Source organism: Dipodomys ordii, unplaced genomic scaffold (assembly GCF_000151885.1).
Source record: "Dipodomys ordii isolate 6190 unplaced genomic scaffold, Dord_2.0 Scaffold68, whole genome shotgun sequence".
In the NCBI taxonomy this organism is placed as follows: domain Eukaryota; kingdom Metazoa; phylum Chordata; class Mammalia; order Rodentia; family Heteromyidae; genus Dipodomys; species Dipodomys ordii.
Window position 1 is genome coordinate 2202892 of NW_012267284.1, and position 27530 is coordinate 2230421.

Here is a 27530-nt window from a genome sequence, read left to right on the forward strand (position 1 = left end):
GGCTTGCTGTGCCTCAGGCTAGCCTCCTACCCATCTCGGCTTCCCTCCCAGGACCCTGAACGCAGGAGCCATGCTGCTCTGGGAGACTGGAGGCGAGGTGGGCGGATGTGGGTGACAGGCCAGGCCTGGACTTGGGGCTGAGTGTCCAGGGTAGGTACGGGACTGGATGTCTCTGGAGACCAAGGTTCCTCCACTAGCCCCGGGCCGCTTTTCCGGATTGCAGTGCCCCCTGGTGGAAATCGATGGGATCGCTGGGCGGAAGCCAGTACCAGGGTGGATGACGGGCTGGCAGTGGCTGCCTTGAAGCACTGCAGACAGTAGGGACCCCACCGGGTGGGGAGACAGCCTGTCCTGCGGGTGGGGAGGCCTCTGGCTGCTCTGAGGATGGAGTGAGACGCTCTGACCCTGACAGAGGAAACGCAGTGGCCCACAGCAGCCTCCTGGTGGATGGGGATAATGGGGCGTTGGCTGTTCCCACCCAGCCCCACCGTAGCCTAACAATGCCGTGGGCAGAGAACTCAGGGCCCTGAGGGCAAGTCAGGCAAACAGCATAGGAGGCAGCAGGCTGTGCTGTGGGCGCGGACAGCTAGGCACCAGCATTCCCCCAGCAGTACCCCAGGAGCGGGCAGGTCCCCACCTCCGGGACTGTGCTTGGCAGCCCCACATCTCTAGAAGAGAGCCACGCTGGCCATGGGAGAAGACAGGACGCTGGGCACGTGGGACATAGAATGTTTCATTTGAAGCTGACCCTGCCTTGCAGGCACGCCAGCTACTCCTTGCCTGGCACGTGTCCCCGGGGGCTCAGTGCCAGCCGCCAGCTATGGCATCTGCAGCCAGGAGGAGACCCTGAAGCGGCCCCCGGCTGGCCTCACATCACAGCCTCCATGTGCAGGATCTTCAGGGCCTCGGAGATCTGGGCACTGGTGTCCACCTGGCCGTACATGCCCACGAGGAAGGCCCGGTGCAGCAGCACGGCCGCGTGCTCTAAGGGGAGAGAGGTGGTCAGGGGCCGGCTTCCCGTGAGGCTGTCCCACGCAGCAGGGGCGGGGCTCACCTTGGCAGAGCAGGGTGTATTCCGGCAGGTTCCGGAGGGCCGTCTGCATCACCTCAAAGTCCCGGCTGCCCAGGCAGTACATGAAGGTGGGCAGGAAGTCAGCCGCGGTGCTGCAAGAGACATGCTGTGTGTGGGGCCCGGCCCGCGCCCAGGACAGCGAGGGGTGACAGGTGTCTGGGCTGCCCAGAGGCTGCGGCGTGTGGGCTCACCTGGGGTTGTTCTGGATGGAGCGCAGCGCCAGGCTGAAGGCCAGGTTGCGGCAGGTCTCCTCGGCCGAGCTCATCAGCCGCTGCAGGTTGGTCTGGCGGGCATCAGGACAGGGCCATCAGCAGGTGGCCATGAGCCCAGAGCTAGCCAAGGACAGCGCCTGAGGCTCCCCCAAGACCCTTCTGGGCCCCGCCCAGTGTGCCCCTGCTCACCGAGAAGAAGCCCAGCACCTCAGGTCTGCGCCGCGACATCTCATCTATGTCACTCAGGGCCTCCAGCAGGTCTGAGGGCAGAGGCCAGCCCAGTGAGAGAGCCCGGCAGCCCAGCTCCCTGAGAAGCCCCCAACGTGTGCACCCCTGCCACTCAGTAGCTGCCATCCCAGGACTCCGAGGCAGGCATTAGGCCCGATGCACTGGCCTCCCCAGGGCACTGAGTGCACGAGGCACACCAGTCCGCACACCAGCCCGGGTGCCCTCCAGAAGCACCCCAGCCCCCAGCGCCCCCCCGGAGCACACAGCCTGGCTGTGGCCTGAACAGCTGGGGTGCAGGAGCCCCACTCACCCTCCACGGTCTGGCCCCGCGAGAGCCTCTTCATGTGCGGGGCCATGTCGGCCGCGGTCAGCGGGGTGGAGAGGGACACGCTGACCAGCGGCAGGGAGCCGGCCGAGCACTCATCTGCAAGAGGCAGAGGTCATCCGAGGGAAGGTGACAGGCAGGCAGCCCCAGGAAGATGGGGTGTCCTTCCCAAGGGCTCCCCAACTGCCGCCAGGCTGAGGAGAGTGCCTGGCACACAGCAGGAGCTTGGCAAGCTTGGTGGCACGGAGCTTGCTGGGAGGAGACCCGGCGTCCTGGCTTTCTCCCACTGACCACAGGGAACCCACCCAGGAAATGAGCTCCCTCCCTTCCTCGCCTTGGCACTGCAGGGCAGCACCAAGGCCCAGCTTGGTGGGTGCCCCATTAGCACCCAGATACCTCTGGGTATCTGGGAGCCACCCTTAGTCATGTGCCCAAACCAGGGCTTCTGACAGCAGCCCGCAACCAGCCGCCAGCACTCAGCACCAGGCGCGTGGCTCGCTGGCCGGAAGACTGAGGCCCAGCTGCAGTGGGGTGCTGAGGCCCATTAGCGGCCCAGCAATGCCCCAGGATGGGGCTCGGCTGTGGGGGTGGCACGTCACAGGGGCTGGCCACGCTGCTGGGGACAGCAGACCCAAAGGACTCCCCCCCCCAACACCGCACCACACACGCACCCTCGCCCTCCTCATCCAGGCCCCGGTCGGTCCTGCCGTTGCAGCTGGGCAGGCTGAGCCCCGCCAGGAGGGACTTGAGCATCACCAGGTCGCTGTTGTCGAAGGACAGGTCGCTGGGGGAGGAACAGGCTTTCAGCTTGGGGACCTGGGGCGAGAGGGCGGGGCTGGGAGCAGGAGAGGGTGTGGCCGCCCAGGCCAAGGACAGCAAGGAACTGGGCAGCTCTGCTTCAGGGCAGCCCAGAGCACAGTCATGGGGGGTCCCTCCCAGCCCTGCCCAGCAGTCCCTGGCAGGTGCCGAGCCGCCCTGCTGCCACTCACTGCAGGGGCTCCGCGTGCTTCTGCAGGAAGGCCACGGCGGCCGGGGCGCTGCAAGTGATGTACTTGTGGATGAACTGCACAAACTTGCTGATGAAGGGCGCCAGGTGACGGGAGGACTTCCGGTAGTTCTGCAGAGGCCAGAGCCACTCAGTGCCCTTCCCCCCACCTGACCGCCGCTGACTGCCCCCAACTCCCCACAGCGGCCCTCTGCTGACCCCATGGGGAGGGCTGAGGACGTGGGGTTCCCCCAGGCACATGGGAAGCTGGGGCTGAGCCAGGCTCTGAAGGCAGCGTAGATGCCCAGCATGGTGGAAGTGGAGGCTACTGGGGAGCTGGGCTCAGCTACATAGCAGGGGGGGGCCCCACAGTCCTGGTTAGGGAAGGTGAGGCGCGGGTGGTCAGCGCACCAGCAGCAGGCGGATGAAGGACAGCAGGCAGTCCCACAGCGCCCCCTGGTGCTCGCTCTGGAAGACGCGCGGCTGCAGCAGCTGCAGGATGCCCAGGACGTGCAGGAAGAAGGCCAGGTGGTTCTGCTGCCGGAACTCCTGGAAGTTCAGGTGCGTGCGGCCATGCAGCAGCGCTGCGATCATGGGCAGGTGCCTGTGACAGGCAGAAGGGCTCCGGGGTCACAGCTCCACCTGGAGTCAGTGGGTCCCAGACAACCCCAGATTTCCACAAGACAGATGCTGTGACAGGATGCCGCTGGTGCTGTGTCCAGGAACAGCTGCAGCTGGCTTGCTGAGCACATGGCTGCGCCCATGGCTCCTAAACTACCAGTAGCCAGGGCCTGGGTTTCAGGGTGCCAGCCTGCAGCTACGGAACCCTTACATTACACTAGGGGTAGACATGCCCTGACATGCATGGAAGTAGAAGGGGGGACAGGGTGGTGCTCGGGGAGGCCCCCTGGACTGGACTGTAGGTGAAGGGCCATGCCAGGCCTGGAGTACCTGAGCAGCAGGATGGGGTGTGCCACAGCCAGCTTCCGACAGGCCATATTGGCATCAGCTACCCGGCTCTCCGATGAGCGGGAGTCACTGGTGTCGGCCAGGAGGGTGATAAAGCGGTGGATGAGCCCATCCAGCTGGGGGAGATGGGGGGGAGGCCAGGAAGAGGTGAGGACGAAGCAGTAGAGGCCATATGCCCCCCACCTCCCCTTGCCCTCCCCAGCCCTGCTCACAGCCCCAGTGTGGAAACAAGGCCTTCAGCCTGCCAGGGTGGCGCAATGCTACTGGAGCTGAGGGGGGCTCCAGGGACACTTCTGGGGGTGAAACAATGCACCCCATGCTGATGGAGGCAACAGCCTAGAAGCACGTGCATGCTGCACACCACCCACACGTCCCACTTCCAATCTGTGAGGGGACGGGACAGCTAAAGCACCCCTTTGCACCCAGAGGGGCTCCTTGGGGAGGACAAGGTAGGAGTGGGCCTTTGAGGGCAGCTGCGGTGTGGAGGGGCTGTGCGGCTCACCTTGCAGACACTGCTGCTGGCGGCCCCCTCACTGGGCAGCAGGACATCCGGCACAGGTACCCGCAGCTCAGGCCGCTGCAGGTACAGCTGCAGCAGCAGGTCCCGGCAGCGCTGACCCAGCACGCTACAAGAGACCAGAGGGACTCACTGGGGTGGCCAGGGGCCGATGGGGCCAGACCCAGGCCAGGCCCTTGGCCAGCACTGTCCCATGCCAAGGGGCTGGGGGTGGGGAGCACAGGCACCTGTCCCCCCGCTGCTGGATACAGCCCGTCAGGTGCTCCGTCACTCTGCGGATGCTTTCCTCGTCACCATGGCAGCAGCTGAGCAGCAAGGGCAGCCGAGTCTGAATGAGGGAACAGGCGGCCGCATCCCCATCCTGGCTCTTGGCCTCCGCCTCAGCGAGGATCAGCTCCACCAGGCTGGTGAGCTCTGCAGGCTGCACATGGAGCACCAGCTCCTCTCGCCGCTTCTGCAAGCAGGCACCGTCCCGTCAGTCCAGCCGCTGCACAACACACCGCACAGACAGCCCGCCGCCTCCCAGCACCTGCCTGAGGGGTGCGCTGGTCCCTGCCCTGCCAGATCCGAGGCACGTGGATGCAGGCCCAGAGGAAGTCCAGCGAGGCCGAGGGGTCAAACCTGGGAGGAACACGTGGCTAAGCACAGGGAGCCCAGGGCAGCCACCCTGGGAAGCCACCACAGATCTGCAGAGGACCACAGCTGAGCAGCTGCCAGCAAGAGCATGCACTCAGTCTCGGGGAGCCACTCCCCAGTTCTGCCCCACCCCACTCGGGGCCATTTACACTTGCACCCTGCTCCAGTGTGGACAGTAAGGCTGAGTTTTCTATGGACGGAGAACATGACCCAGGGATAAGATTTAGAAGACGGGATTGGGAAAGGGCCTGGCAGCACAGCTGGACACTTCCATCCTGCAGGGAGCATGCACAGCCAGTCTGGGTGACAGGCCACCCTCTGAACCCCTCAGGGAATGTCTGATGCCCTGGTCAGATGTCCTGGGTCCACTGCTGCAGAGGACAGGGTAGCCCCGTAGAGACAGCTTCCTGGCCTCCCACAGCACCCATGGGCAGGTGAGGGCCATGCAGGAGCACGGCCTGGCTGGGGGACGGGCTCACCTCTGCTCTCGGCTCTTGCCCAGAAGGACACGGATACATCGGTGCAGTGTGGACCAGCTGGACTGGTGTGTGAAGAGGGCCAGGAGGTAAGGACGGAAAGATGGGGCCTGGGTGTGGCCTTTGCCCTGGAGATGGAAGAGGCTGAGATGACCCCAACTGGGTGCAAGGGCTGACCAGCCCTCGTGAGGTGGTCAGCAGACACCTCCTGGTACTGCACCCAAGGATAATTCCTGGAAGAATCTGAAAGCTTTCCCAAGCGCCCCACTATGTCTTCACTACCAATACAGAGAATGGCAGGGCAGCATGGCGGTGCCCCAGGCTCAGATGATACTAAGAGTCTTCCACCTCACTCCTTCGCCACCCTTAGCCCCTGCACCCCACTGTGGAGACCTGGAACAGCTGGAACGGGAGAACTAAACACACAGGGCAGCCCACCTCCCACCCAAACCATATCCGGCTACCACAGAGCGGGCCCCATGGGCACCCAGGACCTGGGGCTCTGTCACTCTCTGGGCTAATGGATTGAGGCCTCAGGGCAGTCCCCATGGGTGGCATCCCCAGCTAGTACCTTTCCCCACGAATGCCCTCTGCCCTGTCACCTTCCTCCGTGAGAAGAGCAGCCTCCGCTGCAGGTCGGGACAACTGCTGACCACCTCGGGGTCCAGCATCTCCAGCCAGTCCACGAGCAGCCCTGATGAGGGGCCCAGCCTTATGGTCTCTGGGCTGTAGGGAGAAAGGAGCTCAGGGATGGGCTCATGGGGTCCCTGGGGGCCCAGGGCTGTGGCTCCCACTCACCTGCCACCATCTGTGTCCTGAGGGCCGGGGCCCAGGGGCTCCTCCTTCTCCTGCAGCAGCAGGGCGCTGACCACTGCTACCGGCCCGGGGGCTGGGCCAGGGCTGGCGGACTCCACCGCACCCGAGAAGAGTGCAGTCAGCAGCTCCTCCAGGTGGGGGGATCGCACCTCGACGAGGCCCCGGAGCACTGTGCAGGACAGGGAGGACTGAGTGGGGCTTGCCACAGCTGCCACGCCACGCCACGTGTGGGACATGCCAACGGGAGAATTCCCACCCTCAAGGCAGGCCTGTGCCGCGTGGCACCCTGGCCAGGCACTACCTTTGTTGATGAGCTCCGGCTCCACGCTGCACTTGCCCCCCGACTTCAGGGTGGCAATGACGGCCCGCACGGTGGAGCTGACCACGTCCAGGTCACGGCGGAAACTCAGGGCCTCAGCCAGGTGCAGGAGGCCACTCCGTACTGCAGGAGGAGGCCATGGGCTTGGGCTCCCGCGCTTGGGGCTCCCATGGCCCCACCCAATCCTCCCTCCAGGCCGGCACCGCTCCCCACAGTTGTTAGCCACACCACACTCTGGCTGGCCTGTGGTTTGGAGCCCTGGGTACTCCATGCCACAGTGCCCTCACCGTCGCTGATCCTGTGTCTGGCCGAGTACTGGGTGGCGAAGAGTTTGAGCTGGGCCTGGAGGGGCCCGTCCTCCACAGCCGGGCTGTCCAGCCACTGCAGCATCTGCATGAGCACTTTGAGGAAGAGCGAGGAGTAACCGGTGTCCTGGGGCACACAGCGCTGTGGGAGTGGCAGCTCATGGGTCCCAGGATTCCCCTCCTCTAGGACCCCAGCCTCCCCTCACTTCACCCCACCACTCATCCCTCTGCCAGGCGCGCCATGCCTCGGTACCTGGTACTGGTAGAGCTGGCGCATGAGTGGGCAGGACAGGAAGTGGCTGCGGTGCATGGCCATGCCAAGGGCCCCGCCATGTGGGGAGCCCAGCAGCGTGGCTAAGGCCTGCAGCAGGCGCACTGTCACGCCCGGCACCTCAGGATCCCCCTGGCGGACGCGGGCCAACTCCTGACCCAGTGCCTGCTGCAGCGCCAGGACGAGGGGGCGCGGGCTGGAGCTTGGCCACCGCGGGTCAGGGTTCAGCGGGAAGATCTGAACAGTAATACTGGGATCAGGAGGTGTGGGGCAGGCAGCAGAGCCCCCAGTCTCCCCCCCCCCTCAGCCATAGGGACCCTGTTTAATCTCTGGCCTCAACTACGCCAACTGAGAGGCAGTGAACAGGATCTGCCACATCCTCACGGGCTCCCTGAGGAGGGGGGAGGAGGCTTCATGGGGGCCTGGCACCACAGGGGCCCTTCCACCTCTGCTCATAGGCGTGCTAAGGCAGAGGGTGGCTCAGCAGGAGGCCTGCATGAAGCAGGCCAGCACAGGCCCCTGCATGTGCAATGGGTGGTGGCTGGACCCCACATGCATGGGGCCAGACCACAGTGGCACTGGTACCTGCAGGAGCATGCTGGCCAAGTCATCCTCGGGGCCGAGCACCCGGACCTGAGCCCCAGCTCGGGTTCTGCCCTGGCCGGGAGGCTGATCAGGACTGCTTTTCGGTTTTGGTGCTTCCATGCTGTCTGCACAGAAAGGGACACAGGCCTGGGCTCAGTCTTTCAGATCCCAGCAGGCAGTGGGGCAAATGGATCCCACCCAGGCCATAGCCACAGCAGTCAGCCCTGGGCCCCACAGTCCTGGGATGCAGGGAGGACAGACCGACACCGGAGCCCAGTGATGTCCCAGCACTGTCTGTACCACCGCAGGGACGGGCTGGCTGGAGGTCCATACCTCGCCGGGGCGGCAGTGAGGCTGTGAGCAGGGAGTGGAAAGTCTGGCCTCCAGACGCACCTCTCTCATGTTGTACCTCCACCAGGTGAGCCATATAATCTGCAAAACCACAGCCAGGGGTGGGGACCCTCACGTGGTGCTCTATAAACTTCCCCCAAACCAAGAGATGAACTGGGGGCTTGCCAGTAAAGATCAGTCTCCACAGGGCCCTAGGGCAGGGCTTTCCTGCAGGCTCTAGCCTCACTGGGCGCCAACTCCAGCTGTGAGGCCGTGCCTTCCTGCCTGCCGAGCAGCCCCCCATGGCACAGGGGGGTGGCTTACTCTTGTCCATGATGTTCTGCTCCAGGGCCTGGGGGTCCTGGGCCACCGCCTGGTCCAGGTACTGGAGAAGTTTGCTCATGCTGGACACAGGGATGCCAAATGACTGGACGAAGAGTAGCAGCTGCTGGGGCTCCAGGTCCTGCAGGGCTGTGAGCACTCTGTTAGCGGCCCCAGCCCAGGCCACCACTCCTGTGCAGCCAGCCAGGGGCTCAGAGCAGCAGCACAGCCAGCGTCCCCTCTCCAGCCCCTGGCAGGCCTCAGGGGCACAGTGACCTCACCAATGCCAAGGGCAACCAGGATGCTGGCTCGATGGACTCACTCTGGCCTGAGCCTTGTCTAGACCCTGCTGGTACCCTCCTTCCCATTGTGGCTGCCTAAACCCCACAAGTTGAGGACCAACTGCGAGACACCCTAACCCTCCCCTCCCCCCCTCCCCCCCCCCCCCCCCCCCCCCCCGCCACAAACAACAATAACAGCAACACCTGCCCTTCTCCCCAAGGACCCTCCTTTTATCTTCATTTCTCTCTGAGGACTCATCTCCAAGTCTCGGGAGCAGAGCCAGCCTGACATGCCAGGTCCCCAGCTGTCAGTATTGCCCAGGCTTGCCACTGCCTGGCTGGCCATACCCGCATCCACCAGGCGAGGGACCTCGGAGCGAATCATACGCAGCTTCAGCCAGTCAGGCAGCAGCAGTGCCTCCTCGGATGTGTCTACCAGGAAGGCAGTGGGCAGTGGCTTCTTCTCTGGAAACCAGATGTCCAGCAGCTCCTGGAACTCGCTGTCACCAGCTTTGGGAAAGACAGGTGGGAAGCCTCACCCCAGGCCCCTGCCTTGGCTGGGAGAACTGGAGACCTCTGGACCCTTCTAAGTGGGGGGCAGGGGTTGGGGACCAAGGTTTCCCAGGGCCCAAGGAAGACTGTCCTGCAGACGGGACTACGGGTGCCGGACACTGGGCATACTAGTTTATTCAAGCAGCCTGCTGTGGCTGCAGCAGCTGGCTACATGGGCTTCTACAGGCTCAGGGATGGCGCCACGGCCTGTGACATTAGCCCTAGTGGGCGCATGTACCACAGGAACCCCTGCCCTATGGGTATAAGCTGCCTGGCCACACCATCTCTTCAATTCAGCTCCACACAGCCCAGGGGCCATGCAGGCTGGGGTAGAATGGGGCCAGCCTTCCCTGCTGCCCTGAGGGTGACACTGGCGTGACAGCCTTTACCTCCCTCCTACAGGTACCCTCACCCCTGTGCAGGGTTCCATGCCCCTCTCCTTGTGCATGCCTAGTCAGGAAATAGGTGGCAGAGGATGAATTCTTTTTTTTTTTTTTGGTCGGTCGTGGGGCTTGAACTTTGGGCCTGGGCGCTGTCCCTCAGCTCTTCAGCTCAAGACTAGCACTCTACCACTTGAGCTACAGCACCACTTCCAGTTTTCTGGTGGTTTATTGGAGATAGGAGTCTCACGGTCTCTCCTGCCCGGGCTGGCTTTGAACCGCGATCCTCAGATCTCAGCCTCCTGAGTAGCTAGGATTACAGGCGTGAGCCACCAGCGCCTGGCTCAGAGGAAGAATTCTTAGTGGGTGGGGAGAAGGGAAGGCTGACCACCAGATGAATAGACCAGCCTAGGGCCAACAGGCCCTTCCCAACAGGGGAAGCTGGGCCATATGGGCAGCCCCGGGCTTGCACCTCCCCACCAAGGAACACAGTCTCCTGCCTGGGCCATGAGGACAGGATGGCTCCTCTAGACAGCGCCTGGGCTCAGGGCTGGGGTTGTGGGAACTCTGCTGACCCAATCTCCTGGCTCAGGCAGTCCTTTCCAGGGGCCTCAGTTTACAGGCAATCACTACGTGCCCCCTGCTCAGGGGCAGAGAAAGAAAACCTAGAGGCAACTGCCAGTGGCCACCACTCACCTCGGGGTGGGCCCAGTGTCAGCAGGATGACCATGGCGTGGACCACAAGGATGTGCATAGTGGCCGTCTCCCCGCTGCTCCAGCGCAGGAAGACTTGGTCCTGAGACTCCGACTGTGGGGAGGGAGCAAGGCGGGGACCCAAGTGGCTCAGGAGAGCTGTGGACAAAAGCCACCTTACCCAGAAATGAACCTCCTCGCCCTTCATGGGCCCCTGGTTCTCTTCCCTCCCTCCCCCGGCCATGGACGCCTTTGCCCTCACCCAGCTGTAGACTTCCTCGCCCTCTTTGCTCTTGCGCATGCGCCGCACGTAGCGGGAAAAGACAGACAGGAGGGCACCCAGCACGGCATCAGAGGTGGCGCTGCAGGAAAGCTTGGAGAAGAGGTGTGCCATGATGGTGGAGCGCTCAACGACCAGTCGGGCCACGTCCTGGGCAAGATGAGGGCTGTCAGAGGCTCCTGGGGTCTCTGCCATTAGTGTCTCTCCACCCCCCCATCCCAGCCTCAAAGGTATATGATCCAAGGCCAATCACACTGAGTGTGGAGCCCTCAGGGCTGCAGGCTCTCTCTTCCCCTCTGGGTGTGGATACAGCCGCCAGGCAGCTGGCAGTGGCCAGAGGGAGAGGTGACAAGGGCCTCTCTGAATGTGAGTCACAGAAACACATCACAGCACCTCAAAGGTGGACATGAAGGCCTCTGCCCACCATCATGAGAAGCAGGAGGCATCGGGCCAGACACTTCCTCGATCTGCAGGATTGCCCATCACCAGGAGGGAAGGCCACGGTAAACCGTGTCCACCAGTACACTTATATGTGTGCCACAAGCACAGAAGACTGGCTCTGAGCTCCCACATGGACGCCAGATTGGCGGCATGAGGATAAAGGACTGAGCCCCCCAGGCAGGTGTGTCTGGGATTTGGGTCCCAACGAGGAGCGCAGGCTGTGGAGGAACCATGCTCTCAGTGACGCCATGCCTCGCATGTGCATTGCTCAGGCTCAGAGCCGTGAACTTCCTGCAGGCCACACTGAGGCTGAGAAAAGCCACCAGGAAATCGAGGCACAGAAGCAGGATGGTGTGAAAGAGGGCCAGACAAAGGTCATGGACTCTCAGCTCCCTCAGCTGGCAGCACCGCTATCCAATCTCCAATCATTATCCCAAACACTGCCAGGCCCCGTGGGAGGTGGCTCAGGGCTCCAGCTGCCCACAACCAACGCCCCACTAGGTCTCAGGAAATTTCCCAGAAGTCAACAGGGCCTAAAGGGACACAGATGGCCAGGCCCCAGAGGTCCTGAGCAATGGCATGTGCACAAGGCCACAGCAACCAGGCTGGGCACAGGGAGCTCTGCATGGGGTGCAGCAGCCCGGCCCAGGGCCCCATTAGACAGAGCTAGGCTGCTGGACGATCGCCATCCCCCTCACCAGGGCCAGGTCGCTGTGTGGCCCCTGCTCCTCCACCGGTGTGTGCTGGGACAGGTAGACCAGGTAGGCACTGATGGTCTGGGGGTCTGTCTCCATGTGGATGGCCTGGGGAGGAGGGCAGGCTGCTGAGCTGGCTCTTAGGGCAGGGCTGCAGGCCCTCCTGTGGCCCCGACTCCTGCCCTCCCCTCCCCTCCCTCAGCCCCGCACCTGCTGCAGCGCCAGCGCAGTGGTGGTCCTCACGCTGTCAAACAGAGGCAGCCGGGGCAGGTCCCGCAGCAGCCACTGGTAGCCCTGCAAGGCATCTGGCTCCCCCACGTCCTCCTCCATGGGGGGGTCCTTCTCCTCCTTGTCCCGCAGTCCACCCTCAGATAGCACCAGAGACAAGCCCTGCGGGCACACAAGCACAGCACCCCCAGCCCAGGCCTGGTCACCCCCGGGGGCTCCACGCACTGCTTCCACGCATGCTTTGGGGAGGAGATGGAGCCCAGGGCCTCAGGCATGCCAGAATACAGTCTCAGTCACTCCCCAAAAATCTCACACCACCACCCAGAAGCCGCGCCACACAAGTGACAAGGGCCCCAGCTATGTGGGCTGCGTGGAGGCGCGGGGCCTTGTGCATGCACACAGCATGCACAGGTGCGCGACCAGGTGCGCGTCCACCACCAAGAGCGAGCATGAGCCAGGGACACACAGGGAATCCCACAGCCCCGCTGGCACTCACCTTCATGGCCAGCACCCTGGAGGCGACCTGCGAGGAGCCCAGGCGCCGCAGGAAGTAGTCGAGCACCTCACACGTGGTCTGCTCATCCGCCTTCGGGCCCAGCAGCAGCTCCTGCAGGCGGCCCAGCAGCTGCCGCTGCTTCTGCTGCCTCTGGGGATGAGAGGGGCTCTGGGGATGAGAGGGGCTCTGGGGATGAGAGGGGCTCTGGGGATGAGAGGGGCTCTGGGGTGAGAGGGTCTCTGGGGTGAGAGGGGCTCTGTGGATGAGAGGGGCTCTGGGGTGAGAGGGGCTCTGGGGTGAGAGGGGCTCTTGGAAGCTGCCTGCTGCTGCTGGACAGGCTGCTGCAGACTGGCACCAACCTGCCGCTTCTTGGCCTTCTGCTCCCGGCTCTCCCCCTCGTCCTCTTCCTCCCCCGAGGCTGTGTCATCCGCAGCGTCGTGGAGCAGGAACTCGCACAGGCACTGCACGGGCAGCACGTCCAGGGAGCCCTCGCTGGACTGCACCAGGTCAGCCAGCCAGGGCATGGACTGGGAGGAGGCCTGGTGGAAAGGCAGAGGCTCCACTGAGGCCAGTGAGCCTGCCCTGTGTCACGGTATGTCTGAGCTGCGTGTGTCTGCACTGCCCTCTGGCTGCAGTGCCCCGGAGTCCTCCCGGCTCCCCTACCTGGCGCTGGATGATGTTCAGCAGGAAGTCGGGGTTGCGGCTGCGACACAGGAGGTGTCCAAGACGCAGGGACTGGTTGAGGCCCTTCACCTGATCCAGGATGTGGGGGGGAGGCCTCCGGGGGGGCCCTCTGCAGGTCACAGGGGACATGGCATCAGAAAGTCACAGCACAATACTCCCAGAGCAACAGCAATGGACCCCATCCCACCCTGAGCCCCTCGGCTGCTAATGCTGGACCACATGCCAAGATCTGGGCACTGAGGGTGCTCTAGGATAAGGCCTGCCCAGGCCTGGGCTCGAGTCGGGGCAGGGCGGGCATACTGGGGGTCCAGGCTGGTGAGCTGTGATAACAGGAGGCTGCTGCTCTCCGTGATGGTCTGCTTGGTGGACGCGGCGGCCAGGTGGCCCTCGAAGGCCAGGATCTCCTGCTTCTCCCGCTGGGAGATCTGCAGCTCCCGGTTGATCATCTCTGTCCGCGTCTCCTCGTCCGTCAGCGTGCACGGGGGGTACGAGTAATTGCTGGGGACCAAGCAGACATGGCCTTGTGACCTGTCTGCCAGGACAGCTCCGCTGGAGGACGCTCACAGCCCAGCAGGGGCCGCACCCGCAAGGCCTCAGCTGAAGGCTGCAGGCCCAGCCCAGCTGTACCTCCTCTGGCATCGAGCTTCCACTCTCCCCAGACACTGCCATGACATGGCCTCCCCACAGGCTCGGTGCTGATACCCTGACTCCTCTCACCCCCAGAAGAGCCAGACCCTCAATGGACATGGACTTGAAAAGTATTCTCAAGCCCAGATACCCCAGGGATCAGCCTGAGATGTAGCGGTGTCCAGCCCTGTGCCAAAGGCCCTGAGGTGCCAGCAGGACTTGGTGACTTACTTGGTCATCACCATCTCCATGAGCATCTTTAGCGTGGGGTACTCCTCCCAGGCGGCCAGGCCTAGAGGAAGGAGAGCAGAGATGGGCCCTGCCCGCAGGCTGGTGGCCACCCGCAGCCAGGACCACCACAGCAGGAGGGCTCACCGATGTTCTCAGGGTTGAAGGCAGCAACCACCAGGAGCAGAGGCCAGGCTTTCCAGTAGAGGGTAGAGATGGCGAGGCTGGGGGGCTGGTACCTACAGGACAGAGTGTCCATAGTGCGGGCAGAGGTTACCAGCTGTCCAGCTCAGCCACAGCTCTGCACTAAGGCAGTGCACCTCAGAATGTCCCCTCCTAGTGACCCTTGGCCATGCCACGAATATGCACAGAGGCGTTCTGGACCCCGAGGGGCAAGGCCGCTGAGCCCACGCTACCAATGACCCAACAGCGCTGAGCCCAGGCCACCACTGACCTTCCTAGCCTGGCTGTCCCATCTATGAAAGGGGTGCAAAAATAGATGATGTGTAAGCATTTAATGAATAGCAAGACACTAGAAACCCCAGAATCCATCAGGGCCCAACTGTTAACATGTCAAGATCACAGGTGAGCAGAATTCAAGGAGAGTCTTTAGAGAGGACATAGCCTAACTGATAGGAGGAATGAAGAGGATCTGAGGTAGACTTGTGACACACCAACAGCCTTAAGTGAAATATACCTAGTTATGGAGAGAGCACATGCCAGAAAGCTAAGGAAAAAACTTCAGCTGGACACAGTAGCTCACGCTTATAATCCTGGCTACTCAGGAAGCTGATATGAGGATCATGGTTTGAAGCTAGCCTGGCAAAGAAGTCCAACTAACCAGCAAAAAGACAGATGTGGAGGTGTGGTCAAATGTTAGAGCACCAGCCTTAAGTGAAAAAGCCAAGTAAAAGTGTGAGGCTCTGAGTTCAAGCCTCAGTACCGCACATATGCACATAAATTAATTAAAATATATAAATTTGGGCTGGGAAGGTGGCTCAGTGGTAGAGTGCTTGCCTTGCATGCATGAGGCCCTGGGTTCGATTCCTCAGCACCACATAAGCAGAAAGTCAGAAGTGGCGCTGTGGCTCTCAAGTGGTAGAGCGTTAGCCTTGAGCTGAAGAGCTGAGGGACAGCACCCAGGCCGAGAGTTCAGGCCCCATGACTGACAAAAACAAAACAAAATACATAAATTTAGCCATGTGGCTTACACCTGTAATCCTAGCTATTCAGGAGGATGAGATCTTAGGATAAACAGTTCAAAGCCAACTGGGGCAAAAAAGACTCTGAGACTCTTATCTCCAATAAATTACTCAAAAAAACCGGAAGTAGGTAGGCTGGGAATGTGGCTTAGTGGTAGAGTGCTTGCCTAGCATGCATGAAACTATGGGTTCAATTCTTAGTACCACATAAACAGAAAAGGCTAGAAGTGGTACTGTGGTTTAAATGGTAGTGTAAGCCTTGAGCAAAAGAAGCTCATGGTTCAAGCCCTGAGTTCAAGCCCCAGGACTGGCCAAAAAACAAAAAAACTCATTCATACATAAAGCAGAAAGCAAGTAGGAATGAGGTGCCAGCAGGAAGCAGGTCTTATACCGGCCATGTGCCCAGGCCTGGGCCAGCAGCACACCTACTCACCCAGGTGGGAGCTGGATGTTCTCAGGGTGGTGATAGGTGCACAGGTTCAGAACGGCGTCGATCAGTTGGATCCTCTCCACCTTCAGTACTTCCACATCTGAAAGCCAAAGACACAGCTCCAGAGCCCAGGCTATGCCACTCCCAGGGCAGTGTACAGGCCAGGAACTCAGTCAGAAAATGGGCACGAGAGCAGCCAGAGGAAGAGACAGGAATGACCAGAGGGCCACAGCAGGCCATACAGCCACATTCTGGTCATCAACCTTTCACTGATCAGCAGAGAGGACATCAAGTTTAATATCATGGAGCTGGGCACCGGTGGCTCACACCTGTAATCCCAGCTACTCAAGAGGCTGAAATCTGAGGGTCACAATTTTTTTTTTTTTTGTCGGTCATGGGGCTTGAACTCTGGGCTTGGGCGCTGTTCCTGTGCTCTTCAACTCAAGGTGAGCGCTCTACTGCTTGAGCCACAGCACCACTTCCGGTTTCCTGGTGGTTTATTGGAGATAAGAGTTTCACAGACTTTCCTGGCCGGGCTGGCTTTGAACTGTGATCCTCAGATCTCAGCCTCCTTAGTAGCTAGGATTACAGTTGTGAGCCACCAGCGCCCGGCTTGAGGGTCACAATTTGAAGCCAGTCTGGGACAGACAAATCTGAGAGATTCATCTACAATTAACCAGCAAAAAGCCTCAAATAGAGATGTTACTCTAGTGTAGAATGCCAACCTTGAGTGGAAAAGCCCCAGGGCTGGAAATGTGGCTTAGTGGTCGAGTGCTTATCTAGCTGTGAATCAAGTGGTAGAGTGCTAGCCTTGAGCAAAAGAAGCTCAGAGAGAGTGCCCAGGCCCTGAGTTCAAGACCCAGGACTGGCAAAAAAAAAAAAAAGAATGCAAGGCCCCAAGCTCAAGCCCTGCTTCCCAATGGAGAGGGCAAGGCTGCCAATCCTCAAGGGCTCCTGTATCAACTCCAGGCCCTGGCCTCCCAAAGAACTAAGCACAGAGTGCGAGCCCCGCAAACCCAGGTGGGTGCTGCTATCCAGGGGCACAGCCCAGGTCCTCACGTCAGGGTATAAAGAGGAGGGCAGGGCCATTACCGTCTGCCTGCACAGCCGCGGCACGCTTCACCAGGTGGTCAGCAAGCTCCATGGCGTCCGCAGGGCCAAGCGGGAGCTCACGGGACAGCCCAATGACCAGGACGCGCATGAGCGTATCCTCCAGGATGGGCACCTCTGAGCACAGGCGCAGGAAGAAGCTGCAAACGGCATGGGAGCAGCTGGTTGGGGGTGGGAGGGGCTGTGGCCCACCAATCCAGGAGCCACAGGCCCTGTTGTGTGCAGGGGCTGAGGCCCGTGGGGCCCCCCCACCCCACCCCAGCCCAGTTCCCAGGGTCAAATGCACAGGGAAGCTTCGGTGGCCACATGATTACTTGTTTCCACAGCCTGCATGAGGCTCTGCTACCCCTGAGGACTATATAAGCCTGGGCGGCAGGATTCCAAGGAAGAATGGGCAAGGGATAGGACCCTGACCTCTGGTGGTAGCTGAGGCGGGCGGTCCCTGTGGCTGTGAGGGGGAGTCTGGGGGGGGGAACAACCAACCAGGAAACAGAAGAGGGGAAGTTGGGGGGCTGAAGGCAGGGCACAGGGGCTGGTCGGCTGCCTGGGGTGGGTGATTACAGACCCCAGCACAGAATGGCACTGGGGCAGTGCAGACCGATTGGCCCTGGCCTGGCTGTGGTGTGCTCACTTGCGGTCACTCTCTGGCGGCCAGTTGTCCCACTTGTAGTAAGTCTCGGGCTGCTCTGTGAAAAGCACCTTGTGCAGGCTGCAGACAGACAGGGCAGGCTGTCAGGCGAGGGCAGCCACTCTCAGGCGCAACACAGACAACGTTAGATGGAGCAGCCAACAATGTCCAGGGGCCAGCTGAGTCCTAAACAGCCCTGCAGAGCAGCCCCCACCCCAGAGGCCCCACAAGTGGCGCTGACCCTCAGCGATCACATGGCCCCCAGCATGGCCCTCACAGGCAGAAGGCCACCATACCAGTGCACGTAGTCCTTGGGTGCCAGCTTGCTGATGGAGGGGACAACAGTGTGAAGCCACCAGACTGCATCCCGCTGGATCGCGGCAATCTGGTTCTGGAAGGCACGCAACACCTCGAGGTCTGTGAGGAGCAGCAGCGTTAGTGGCAGCGATGATCTCCTGTGGCCCTAGCCCTGGAGGGTGGGTGACCCCAGCACGGCCCCACCTTCCCTCCTGCCAGCCATGGGGAAGGCCTGCTATGGGCGTGGGGCCTCAGCAGTAGAAAACTCGACAGAGGACGAGACCTGGGCTGGATCACTTCATGCCCTGGTGGCAGAAGATGGCCACTTGCAAGCACATCTGGTCTCCTCATGGCCATGCTGAAACTGAACCTTCTCCCCATCTCTGCAAACCTCCCCTGGGACGGCATTAGGGTCAGATGCCACCAGGCCTGGATAATTGGGCCATGCCAGCACCAAGCCTTACTCCTTTTCTCTCCTTTGTCCCAGGCGATGCCTGCCTCCTTCACCTGGGCAGTGATGCCCAACATCATGGAGACTGCCAGCACATCCGTCACATGGACCACGAACCGTTCCTGCAGGGAGGGGCAAAGCGGCACAGTGGGACTTGCAACGCACCCCACGCTGACTTACGCACACATGCATACAAGCTGTGCAAAGACGGGGGTCTTCACAGAGTCCAGACACCACCACGAGAGCCGGAGGACTGGGAAGAGGCAGGGCCCTAGCCTAGTTGGGGAGGTCCAGCCAACACGGCCAGTCCTGTACAGGCAAACAGCAGACTGTACACAGGCAGATGGCAGGCAGCTTTAGGGTCTGAGATCTCCACCAGTCCCCCACTTCCTCTTGCACCTCTACTGTGGACTCAGGCCAGAGTGGCCACTCCCTCTCCTGCTTAGGAGACCTGCTTTGTCAGCCTCACCAGCTACAGCTCAGGTCACACTCAGCCTAGGCTGGGACATGGAGCCCCCTGCGCACAGCTGGCGGGGGGGAGGGGCAGCAGGCGAAGTGGGGGCACCTTGAACTCCATTTCCAAGTACTGGGGCTCCTTGCGCTCCTGCATGAGGCCAAGGCAGAAGGCCTGGAAGTTGATCTCATGCTTCGTCTGCTTGATGATCTCGCGCAGCAGGGCACGTGACGCCCGCAGGTAGTCATCCTTGTTGGTCAGCAGGTCCTGGAACACCATGGCCAGCAGCTGGGGCAGAGAGAGGCCGCCGACACCAAAATCAGATGCCAGCCAGGACAGGCATCCCGCCACATCCTTGGGCGGGGCCTCGCTCAGCCCCACAGGCAGCTGTCCCCACAAGAGTCTCCAGAAAGAGCCGGAGTACCCGCGTGGCCCCACAGGAACAGCCACCTTGCAGCAGCTCAGCCCAAACAGGGCGCCGGCATTGCACTGATGTTCTGGGCAGCAACGAGCCACCTCAGCCCCCACCACGCCTCAAAGGACAGCAGGAAGAAAGGATCCCAACCCCAGCGCTCCTCTCATTGTGCTGAGCGGCAAAGGAGACCGAGGCTGGATACTGACACACAGCAGATCATCCCAGCCAAGCCAGGCTCCAGGCCAGGGCCCAGTGCTATAGAGCCCCTAGCTAGATCTGGGGGACCCTTGTCTAGGAAGGCAGCTCGGATCATTGCAGGGAAATAAAGTGGCTCTTTTATTCAGGAAATAATCAGGTTTGAACTCGGCCCTCATGCTTACCTGGTTAGTTTGTTTGGCTGGTGCTCTACCACTTCAGCCTCAACACTAGCCTTGATTTATGCTGGCTATTTTGAAGATAGCCCGGGCTGGCCTGAAATTGGGATCCTCCCAGCCTCAGCCCCTAACTAGATAGGATTACAGACATGATCCTTTGGTGGCTCTTTCAAGGGCTCAGTGCTGTTCCCTCAACAGTTTTAATTTCCAGGACGGACTCGAAGCCCAACACAAAAGAGATTCAGACACTTTCCCACACAGCAGCACCCCCACCCACCCACATCTGTGCACACTGGGTAACAGGCTGTTCCAAACACCCCTCCAGCCAAGGCAGAGGCAGGCGGGGCGGGAGGGAGGGTCGGGGGAGCAGACATGGTGCTACCTTGGGTGCTAGCTCAGAGCTGTGCTGCAGCACAGTGTAGAGGATCTGCATGTTGTTGGGGTTGCGGGCGTTGGACAGCTCGTTGAAAATGACAAACTTGATGGTGGTGCCCAGGTTGTCCTTGTGTGCGTTCAGCAGCTCTCTGGGTGGGAGAGGGGCAGGCATGTGAGAGAGGTACGGGCCATGCCAGCGGGCCTCCAGCCGGCCTCCCGCCACCCTCCCCACAGCCCCGCACCTGACACACAGCATGTAGTGGTTCAGGAGGACCTTGGGCTTGAGGCGGATCTTGATCAGGTGGGAGATGACGTCCATGTCCTCTGGGCCGTGTGTGTTGCAGTTCATGCACACGGACATGAGCAGGTCCTGTGCTGGCCTGGTCAGCTGTAGGAGGCCGGGGAGACTCGTGGAGCACACCGAGCAGCAGGTGGGACCCCTTCCTCTAGAAGTCCCCAGCCCGCCACTGTCCAAATGGCCCACCTTTGGGTTCTGAAGCCACATCTCCAGCCGCTGCACAGCCAGCAGCCGCACCTCCTTGTAGCCGCAGGTAGAGGTGAGCAGCCGCAGCAGGTTCCGGGACACGTTGTCGATGGGCTGCCGCCGGTTGAGCTGGTCACGCAGCATGTCCAGCACGTACTCCTCCACGCTCTCTGTGAGGTCATCGTACCTAGGCCAGAGGGGGCAAGGAAAGAAGGGAGGACGCTGTCCTCTACACACCCACCCTGCCTGCCAACCTAGAGCCCAGCCTGTGTGGCCCACTTACCTGGGCATGAGCTGGCCCTCCTGCTCAGGGCTTAGCTTCTCCTCAGCAATCAGCAGCTCTGTCTGGCTGTCTTCCTCCTCCGTGAGGGAGGGGTGGGGGCTGCTCCCTGTGTGGACCACAGAAAGCCCGTGGGTGCCAACTCCCATCCCATCCTCACCCCATGACCCTCCTTCCCTGTGGGCCAGACCCCATTCCACTCCCAGCAGCTCTTACCAGCCCCCAGGTCACCTCCGCTGCGGGCACCTTCCCCCTGCAGCAGCATGCTCTTGGGGGGCATTCTGGTGTTGAATGCAGTCTGGATGTTATCCACGAAGGTCCTGCAGTGCTGGCTGTCCACCCAGATCCGCTCCCCCAGGGAGTCTTCAATGTACACCTGGGGAGCCACAGCCTCAGGCCTGCCTGGGGCCAGTCCTGACACCCCCAGCTGCCAACGGCCAGGTGGGGTGGCCACCCAGAAGGTCCTCATCGTCTCTCAGGGCCGGAGAGACAGCATCATATGCTTCTCTCTCATGCTCCAGCCTCTCTCCTACCCCCATCCCCACCCCACTCCACGGTGCTCTTCTTTATCAACCCCACTGAGCCCCGGAGTGGAGGACTCACCTTGACAAAGATCTCAGGCCAGTTCTCATCCTCCTCGTAGGCAGCCATGAGTAGGTTGCAGGCCAGCACAGACACCAGGCTGTTCCCCTTGGCCTTGAAGCTAATGGAGGCGTCTCGCCGCAGGAGGCTGCACAGAGCCTGCCAGGGAGGGCTGGTGTCATGGGCCTGTCACAGCCACCCTGACACACAGGTGTGGCCAGAGGGTCTGAGAGGCGACAGGGAAGGAAGTGGCTGGTAAGAGAACGTGGTGCTGGGGGCTGGCTCACCTCGATGACTCCCTCAGTGGCGAAGATGTTGGGCTTGATCTTGGCCAGGTACATCAGGCTCAGGTAGAGGGTGCTGTCGGGCTTGGCCCGGGTGACCTTCAGCTGCTTCACTGCCCCACACAACACGCCCTCAATCCTATCATCATTACCCTCCAGCTCAGCAGCCTCAACTTCATCCAGCAGCACTGTGGGCAGGACTGGCCAGGGCAGGAGGGACTGGTTAGCCATAGGGACACTGGCAAACCATAGGAAGCCCCACAGTGAATAGCTTCCTCCAAGAGATGTGAAGTTTCTCCCACACAGCAAAGGCTGAGTGCTAAGACCCAGTCCTCAGCCTGTCACAGCAACATCTTAATTTCCCACAAAGGAGCTCCTTTTGTATCCCAACTGTACCTTCAATAGGCACCACAGATGGCTCTTTAATGGAAGGAGAGATGGCTCGCTTCTCTGCTACTGCTGCCTCGGCCAGGCGCCCCAGGGCACTCAGTGGAGGAGTAGCAGGGAGTTTGGGGCGCTTGGCAAGGCCACCAAGAGAAGAGGCCCCGGGCAAAGTGGCTGCAGCTTCACGCTTGCGCTCTGAGGGTAGGCCCGAGGCCGCTGGTTTCAGCAGGGCTGACCCTGTCTTCGATTCCCCAGCCTGGCCCTTTGAGCCCAGAGCAATGAAGTCCCCAGGTGGAGGGTGCCCTGCAGAGGGGACAGAAGACAGGCACAGTGTGACACCACCCATCCACAGTGGGAGAGCTTCCAACCTCTTAGAGGAGCTGAGCAAGGGATTAGAGAAGGTGAGAGAGTGAGGCCGGAGGCCACTCAGCAGGGCCCCTAGAGAGCCAGGACAGGCATGTTGTGGACAGTGATGGCTGCTAATGGCCAATGACTATGAGCCAGGCCAACCCTAATCTACAGGTCTGATTGTTTAGTCCCCAAATTCCCGACTCAGTTTGATCACCTCTCGCTTTACAGGGGAGGAAGACACACATAGAAGTTGGGTAATGTTACCAATGTCACACAGGAAGCCACTCCAGGAACTGAGTCTAGACCACTTAGCCCTGGTACCATGCAGTCTCCCAGATGCTCAGCTGAGTCAAGTGACCTCCGTCCTGCAGGAGATCTCGGCCCAGGTGTCCAGGGCCCAGGTGACCCTGTCCCTGCAGGGGCTCTCAGCCCAGGTGTCCATGGCCCAGGTGCCCCGTCCCTGCAGGAGATCTCAATACTGGGGTTCAGGGCCCAGGTGCCCTGCCCCTGCAGGAGATCTCAGCCCCGGGGTTCAGGCCCCAGGTGACACTGTCCCTGAAGGAGATCTCGGCCCCAGTGTCCAGGGCCCAGGTGACCCTGTGCCTGCAGATCTCGGTCCTGGGATCCAGGGCCCAGGTGCCCCGTCCCTGCAGGAGATCTCAATATTGGGATCCAGGGCCTAGGTGACACTGTCCCTGCAGGAGATCTCAGCCAGGGGGTTCAGGGCCCAGGTGACCCTGTCCTGCAGGCGATCTGGGCCCCGGGGTTCAGGGCCCAGGTGACCCTGTCCTGCAGGCGATCTCGGTACCGGTGTCCGCCGGGTGACCCCGTCCAGCAGGAGCTCTCGCGCCCGCCCCCCGCCCCCCGCCGCCGCCCAGGCCCCGGCGCCGCACGGGGAACGCACCCGAAGGCTTGGCCACGGCGCTGGGCCTCCGCACGGTGGTGGGCTTGGCCCGGTTCATGCCGCCCTCGCTCCCGGCTCTTCGCCGGGTCACCGGATGAGAAGTGACAGCACACCGCTCGCTCCCTCATTCATTCATTCGTTCACACCGCAGCGGCTGCAGCCAAGCGCGTCCAGGGCGCAGCTCCGAGGATGCGGAGCGGGGGCCACGGAGGGCGCCGCTCCAGACAGACACCCAGCGCCGCGGCCCACTCACTCACAACCCGCCCATCGCTCCAGAGCCCCGCCACCACGGCCGGCCCGGAAGCGGAAGCTAAACTCAGTGTCTCTCTCTCCCCCCCCCCAGGATGACTTCCGGCGTAACCGGAAGTAAAACATAGAGGTGACTGGCGGGGAAAGACAAAGGAGGAACGGCGCCGCGCGGTGCCTGGAGCGCCCTCTGTCGGTGGGTGGCCGAATGGACGCCACTGCATCCTATATCCCCCGTTCTTTGGGCTCAGCCTGTCTGGGACAGAAGAGCCGGGTTATTGAAGTGACACGCTAAAGGACAGACATCTGGGGAAAGGTGACACGGCGGCAGAGTCCTGCCTGCTGTCCCAGTGGTCATCAGTAGCAAGGACTAACTCCAGTGGAGAGCCTGGCGGGCAATGGACACCTGGTTTGAGCAGCTGGTTTAGACACAAGACCAGGCCCAGAGCTTGCCCTCTCTCAGCGCAGGGACCACCAGCAGCCCACCCCCAGCTCAGCCCAGGACCCGACAGCTGGTGCACCTGGTACCCAGAGCCCTGCTGCTGGGACAAGAAGGAAATGTCAGGTCTTTCCCAGGGCGGTGGTCAGTGTTGGGATCCTGGGTGCCCTGTAAGAGATAAATTCCTGGGCAGGGCAAGGAGAGGGATTTGGTTATTTTGCATGTAGGCTTTTGTTGTGTTGTACTTATTTTATTAGATACAGGGTCTCAATAACTAGACCATGATCACCTGGAACTCACTTTGTAGCCTAGGCTAATGGTGGACTTGAGATCCAGCTTTTTGTCAGTCATGGGGCTTGAACTCGGCCTGGGCACTGTCCCTGCGTTCATCAGCTCAAGGCAAGCACTCTACAGCATGAGCCACAGCGCCACTTCCAGTTTTCTAGGGATTTATTGGAGATAAGAGTCTCAGACTTTCCTGCCTGGGCTGGCTTTGATCCGTGATCCTCAGATCTCAGCCTCCTGAGTAGCTAGGATTATAGGTGTGAGCCACTGGCACCCAGCTTTTTTTTTTTTTTTTTGCCAATTTCTGAATTTGATCTGAAGGGCTGGTGGCTCACTTGCATGGCTGGCAATCTACCACTTGAGCCATGTCTCCAGCACTGCTTTTTTGTTGATTATTTCGGAAATGGAGTCTAACAGATTATCCTGTCTAGTCAGAATCGAAACTGAGATCCTCCAGTTCTCAGCCTCTCAAGTAGCTAGGATTACAGGCATCTGAATATATATATATATATATATATATATATAGAGAGAGAGAGAGAGAGAGAGAGAGAGAATACATATATATATATGTATATGTATGATCTCTATATGGTATCTATTTTATTTATTTATTTAGTTGTTGCTATTGTTGATTGTAGGGGCCTAGGTGCTGTCCCTGAACCTCTTTGTGCTCAAGCCTAGTGTTCTACCACTTGAGCCACAGCACCACTTCTGGTTTTTGAGTAGTTAATTGAAGATAGGAGTCTCATGGGGACTTTTCTGCCCAAGCTGGCTTCAAAGGAGTATCCTCATATCCCAACCTCCTGAGTAGCTAGGATTTTTTATAGGTGTGAGCTACTGATGCCCAGCTATTTTATTTTTTTAACTATATTTTTCTTTGTCTTTTCTTTTTTGGTACTGGATGGAACCCACTTGCTAGAAGCACTTCGCTGCTGAGCTACATCCCAGCCCTCGTGTATCTATTTAAGTAGACAAAGTATCAACAGGAGTAAAAAAGTAAAAAGATTCCACCATTCCCACTCTGGCCCCTCCAGAATTGCTTTCCTGGGGCAGTCATTTCATTCTATTCAGACCCCCTGTTCCTGGCTGGCACATACTGTGTGCACAGGACTTCTGCCCTGCTGTTAGCCCCCAATCCTTACTGATCCCCACCTGACTTTTCTCACTCAATCACTCAGCTTCCCAGTCTGTTTACAGTTGGGCTCCAGATTCGAGTTCTGCCATCCCCATGGTCCTTGGTGCTGTCTGCCCGCTCCTTGCCCACATGGCAGGCGTCCCCTGTCCCCTGGACATATAGGTGTGGTATGTGTAGCTGTGGAACATGGCCAAATACGTGGTACGTGTGGCTCCCCAGGCTGTCCTGCTAGAACCTGTTGTGGTCACTCAGGGGGACCAACCTGGGGCTCCTAGTGATTGACCCCAAGGCCTGGGATTCTGTACTGCAAAGCCCCAGCATGCACCACTGCACTGGGGCAGGGGGTAAGAGCTCTGCAGATGGCCGATGGAACTGTCTGCTCTCTGTCCTCACTTCTGAACTCTAGGGGAATGGAACTCGGGTAGGAAAGGATCCCATGACACGCTGCACCCAGCTTGTCTTACTCAAAAACAGGAGCCGTTGGGGCTGGGAAGGTGGCTCCGTGGTAGAGCGCTTGCCTCGCATGCATGAGGCCCTGGGTTCCATTCCTCAGCACCACATAAACAGAAAAGGCCGGAAGTGGTACTGTGGCTCAAGTGGTAGAGTGCTAGCTTTCAGCAAAAGCTTGGGGACAATGCCCAGGTGCTGAGTTCAGGCCCCAGGACAGGCAAAAAAAAAAAAAAAAAGAGCCAGCCTTGCCAGGAACCCAGGGCTCACGCCTGTAATCCTAGCTTCTCAGGAGGCTGAGATCTGAGGATTGTGTTTCGAAGCCATCCTGGGCAGGAAAGTCCATGAGACTTATCTCCAATTAGTCACAGAAAAAAATAAAGTCAGAAGTGGCACTGTGGTTCAAGTGGTAGAGAGCTAGCTTTGACCAAAAAGGAGCTGAGGGACAGTGCCCAAGCCCAGGGTTCAAGCCCTGGGACCAGCAGGAAACAAAAACCAGGGGCCAGAGGCATAGCTCAGCAGTAGAGCACCTGCCTAATAAACAGGAGGCCCGAGTTCAACCACAACACCCACCATCTAGGACCCTCTTCCAGGGCTGGCAGCAAGACCAAAAGCCAATTTATCCCATCCAGCCCTGATCTAGGGCTGCTGTAGTCCCACTGAGGCCATGTCTAGGGAAGTCAACTCCAGGGACCCCACCCACCCACTCGCCAACCCTGCCAGGATCCAGAGGCAAGCAGGAGAGGGGAGGGGCATATCCGAAGCTGCTGTGGTCTAACTGCCTGGTGTCAGGAAGCAGCTGCCATTGCATGCCAGCTTGTGGCTGCTGTGGGGGGGGTAGAAAAGAGGGGGGCACAGTGAGCATGTCTGCCACCACTCACAGGGCCAGGTGGGGAACCTCTGCTCTGGGGGCCCAGTCCTTTTCTTTCTTTCTTTTTTTCCTGTCAGTCCTGGGTCTTGAACTCTGCCTGGGCGCTGTCCCTAAACTCTTCAGCTTAAGGCTAGCGCTCTACCACTTGAGCCACAGTGCCACTTCTGGTTTTCTGGTGGTTCATTGGAGACAAAAGTCTCACAGACTTTCCTGCCCAGGCTGGATTTGAACGTGATCCTCAGATCTCAGCCTCCTGAATAGCTAGGATGATAGGCGTGAGCCACTGGTGCCTGGCCCCAGTCCTCCTTTGTGCCCACCGCGGCCCAGAACCTCCACGAGGCAGAGGAAAGCAGACCATGTTGCCAACAGGGACTGGGCTGTCTGGGGCACTTGGGACCCCACAAGTCCCTGGATGGCAGCAGGCGGAGGTCAGCATCACTGGGCCACCCATCTGGCCACTTCTAGGAGGAACAGAGCTGGCAAAGGGTCTGGGCCCAGGGGAAAGAGATAGGAAGTAGGGCCTGGTTCCTGGTAGCCCATCACTTGGTCCCAATGTCCAAGCTGAAGATCCCACTTTGTTATTTATGTACTGTTTGTTTGTGCTGCTGTTACTGGGATTTGTAATTACTTGGATTTCCAGGGGTGGGGGCAGTTCTGAGTCTTGAACTCAGGGCCTAGACCCTGTCCCTGAACTTTTGGCTAGTGCTTTGCCACTTTGAGACACAGCTTAACTTCCGGTTTTCTGGTGTTTCATTGGAGGTAAGAGTCTTACGAACTTTGCCACTCAGGCTGGCTTTGAACCTCAATCCCCAAATCTGTTTCCTAAGTCCCTAGCTTTAGAGGTGTGAGCCACCAATGCTCAGCTTTGCTTGGCTTTTTGCTCAAGGATGGTGTTCTACCACTTGACTCACATTTCCACTTCTGGCATTTTGGTGGTTCATTGGAGATAAGAGTCTCACGGATTTTCCTGCCCCAACAGGTTTTGTTTTTGGGTCCGGTCGTGGGGCCTGAACTCTGGGCCTGGGCGCTGTCCCTCAGCTCTTCAGCTCAAGGCTAGTGCTCTACTGCTTGAGCCACAGTGCCACTTCCGGCTTTTTTCTTTTTGCTTATGTGGTGCTGAGGAATCGAACCCAGGGCCTCACGCATGCAA

At 60.1% G+C, this 27530-nt stretch overlaps 1 protein-coding gene across 2 annotated transcripts; it reads right to left on the bottom strand.

Moving 5' to 3' along the window:
• Nucleotides 1-863: 863 nt before the first annotated feature.
• Nucleotides 864-23232, bottom strand: Ints1 (integrator complex subunit 1). 2 transcript variants are annotated; one of them, XM_013023522.1, is made up of 47 exons: nucleotides 22958-23231; nucleotides 21715-22005; nucleotides 21322-21518; nucleotides 21056-21193; nucleotides 20669-20828; nucleotides 20456-20561; nucleotides 20173-20359; nucleotides 19931-20076; nucleotides 19696-19837; nucleotides 18636-18812; nucleotides 18084-18192; nucleotides 17619-17739; nucleotides 17326-17403; nucleotides 16677-16834; nucleotides 15588-15684; nucleotides 14100-14191; nucleotides 13956-14016; nucleotides 13398-13595; nucleotides 13077-13206; nucleotides 12773-12952; nucleotides 12414-12563; nucleotides 11900-12079; nucleotides 11693-11797; nucleotides 10536-10703; nucleotides 10277-10388; nucleotides 8997-9158; nucleotides 8371-8517; nucleotides 8050-8148; nucleotides 7717-7841; nucleotides 7114-7368; nucleotides 6843-7002; nucleotides 6538-6678; nucleotides 6219-6405; nucleotides 6023-6146; nucleotides 5424-5548; nucleotides 4842-4929; nucleotides 4536-4762; nucleotides 4294-4417; nucleotides 3774-3907; nucleotides 3234-3426; nucleotides 2827-2954; nucleotides 2509-2621; nucleotides 1823-1936; nucleotides 1474-1544; nucleotides 1264-1355; nucleotides 1055-1164; nucleotides 864-984 (listed from the first exon to the last, which is right to left on the bottom strand). In XM_013023522.1, the coding sequence occupies exons 1-47, from the start codon at nucleotides 23013-23015 to the stop codon at nucleotides 869-871; spliced, it is 6576 nt and encodes a 2191-aa protein (XP_012878976.1). In that variant the 5' UTR covers nucleotides 23016-23231; the 3' UTR covers nucleotides 864-868. The 2 variants fall into 2 exon arrangements, with proteins under 2 accessions (XP_012878976.1, XP_012878977.1); XM_013023523.1 differs by lacking the exons at nucleotides 864-984; nucleotides 1055-1164; nucleotides 1264-1355; nucleotides 1474-1544; nucleotides 1823-1936 and having other exon boundaries at nucleotides 2562-2653; nucleotides 22958-23232.
• Nucleotides 23233-27530: the final 4298 nt, after the last annotated feature.

Coding starts and splice junctions, on each gene's coding strand:
- Ints1 (XM_013023522.1), bottom strand. CDS start 23,015: ATGAACCGGGCCAAGCCCACCACCGTGCGGAGGCCCAGCGCCGTGGCC. Junction 4,930..5,423: donor GGCAAGAGCCGAGAGCAGAG/GTGAGCCCGTCC, acceptor TGTTCCTCCCAG/GTTTGACCCCTCGGCCTCGC. Junction 4,763..4,841: donor GGGACCAGCGCACCCCTCAG/GCAGGTGCTGGG, acceptor GCCTGCTTGCAG/AAGCGGCGAGAGGAGCTGGT.